Source organism: Haliotis rufescens, unplaced genomic scaffold (genome assembly GCF_023055435.1).
Source record: "Haliotis rufescens isolate VD_foot unplaced genomic scaffold, xgHalRufe1.0.p SCAF_11, whole genome shotgun sequence".
In the NCBI taxonomy this organism is placed as follows: Eukaryota; Metazoa; Mollusca; class Gastropoda; order Lepetellida; family Haliotidae; genus Haliotis; species Haliotis rufescens.
In genome coordinates this window covers 6,519,544-6,521,939 of record NW_025963791.1, presented here as the reverse complement: position 1 = coordinate 6,521,939, position 2,396 = coordinate 6,519,544, and the positions used below count along the sequence as shown (strand labels likewise).

The 2,396-nt window shown below is 39.1% G+C and overlaps 1 protein-coding gene across 1 annotated transcript; it reads left to right on the top strand.

The window, feature by feature from the left end:
• Window positions 1–1,100: 1,100 nt before the first annotated feature.
• On the top strand, window positions 1,101–1,739 carry LOC124134344 (ras-related protein Rap-1b-like). The gene has a single exon (XM_046499109.2). It carries the CDS (start codon window positions 1,101–1,103, stop codon window positions 1,737–1,739), a length of 639 nt encoding a protein of 212 aa, XP_046355065.2.
• The last annotated feature ends 657 nt before the right edge of the window (window positions 1,740–2,396 follow it).

Sequence of the window (2,396 nt, the reverse complement as noted above, 5' to 3'; positions counted from 1 at the left end):
TGAAGCACGAGCAACTTATGAGGGACTTACACTCAGGAAAGTAGTCCGTCATCATCTGACCTCAGGTCATCACCATGGAGTAGCCAATCACGGGCCTGGAATTCGATCTCACACATATGTTTGATACGAGTTATCTCAAATGGGTTTCTCACCCACAGGTGTGCAAGAAATCACATTTCAACATGTCATACCACACAACACATTAGCAATTTCATAGCTTGTCCCATCATATCTTATCATATCATACCATATAATGCCATGTCTTTCCATGCCAATTTATATCATATCAATCAATCAATATTTATTCAACACTGGAAGACCGCAAGCCATATAATATGTACACTAAAAAACAGTATTTACCCAATCTCTATAATACACATAACATATTGCATCATATCCCCTCATGTATCATATCACACCACAACACTTATATCACATCATGTCATGTCACATCATATCATTTCATATACATATAACTATACTAAACCCTTTGTAATATCACGTCCCACAATATCATATGACAGCCTTATAGTTTAATACCATTTCTAACTCTTTTGTTTGTAGTTTATTCAAATGGCAAATATCTATAAAAGTGTACTTAATGTATATACACAATAGTTTCATAATACCAAGCAGCTAAGATTATTCTTTCATAAGGTTCTGTCGGTATAAAAAGGCATAATATATGTACATGGAAACATTTTGTAAGATACTTCTTTTTGTGTTTGACAGCAGTGTTACAAATTTAATAATATTAGGGTACCTGTAATAATAGGCTTGCAGCTTGCAGCTTCTCTAAGGTGTAAATACACTGGACATACAAGTAAGAACGCAAGTAAATATTCTATAAAAAGACACATCAATTGCCTGGAAGAAATTTTATTTTAACATTAACACTTGCAATCAACAACAAGAATGACTCATGCACAAGCCAATAACAAACAGATATATTCAAAGACGTCTGACGTCAGCAGTGTTTTCCTTGGAACTTATGCCTCCAGTGCATATAAAAGGTGAAGACAAATGCGTGTTGGTATCACTTTCTTTCTAGATCTCGAGAGTGCCATTTCTGAGCGTTACAAGGTTTTCATCTGATAAACATGTCCTTGCCTCCACCTTCATTCAACTCTTCCACGTCTGGATCTGAGGGATCTTTCAGGATCGCTGTGATGGGAGCTTCGGCAGTAGGTAAGAGCGCCATTATCAACCAGTTAATCTATGGAAAGTTTCTCCGAGGCTACGCGGCCACGATACAAGAACGCTATATTACCGACATAGACGTGAACGGCAGACACGTCGTGCTTGACATCTTCGATACCCCCGGGGCTTACTGTTTCGCCAACGTAAGGAAACTGGCCATGACCAACGCCGATGCCTTTGTGTTGGTGTATTCTGTGGGAGACGAGTCATCCTTTGAGACCATGGCTAATCTGAGACATTTGATTGTCCAAGAGAAATCTGTCGACGTTCCTATCCTTGTTGTAGGAAACAAGACTGATCTGACAACCACCGATCGCTTCATATCCAAAGACAAAGCTCAATGCATGGTGACAAGCGGCTGGAATCACGGCTATATGGAAGCCTCGGCCAAAGACAACGCCAACATTACCGAAATATTCCAGCTGATTGTGAGCCAAACAAGATCCTATTTAACCGACAAAAGACGGCGCATGACTACACCAACTGCCGCCCTAAAGGCACTTAGACGCAAACTGACGAGGTCCAAAACCTTCAACTAATATAAAAGTTCTCACCATGGGGGTGGTCACCGATTGAATGGTCTAACTGAAGTGCTGATTGTTATGCTTGAACATTATGACGTTTTTATGATGAGTGTCCGCACTTAACTGAATATTCTAAGCATGATAGGTTCATATAACTGTCTAGTTTATTGTAAATAAAATATTAAATCTGAAGCCTATTGTTCTGTTTTTTTTCCAAGCAGTGGATATTAAGACCGGCTACTTCTTGCTTAACAAAGGTATAAGAATATATAACGAAACATCACTATTTCAGTATCATAAAGAAGTTGTAGACATAAACGTTCTGTCTACCTTGTCATCCGTTAACTTCCATGAAGTCCCTATCAAACGAAGCTACATAACTGCATGACAGCTGGTGGCGCGTGTCACAGACGGCTACCACTAAGGCGCATGATCCAAGTACACGATTCATGATTCTAAATTATTTATACATACGCGACCGACTGAAGGAGTAATAAAAAGACATCACAAATTCATACATGCATACAGAGAGAGAGAGAGAGAGAGAGAGAGAGAGAGAGAGAGAGAGAGAGAGAGAGAGAGAGAATGGCAAGTCCCTTGGACATGGCGACATTATAATTGAAATGTTAAAATGTTCTGAACCTGTCATATTTCTATTCTTATTAAACAAGC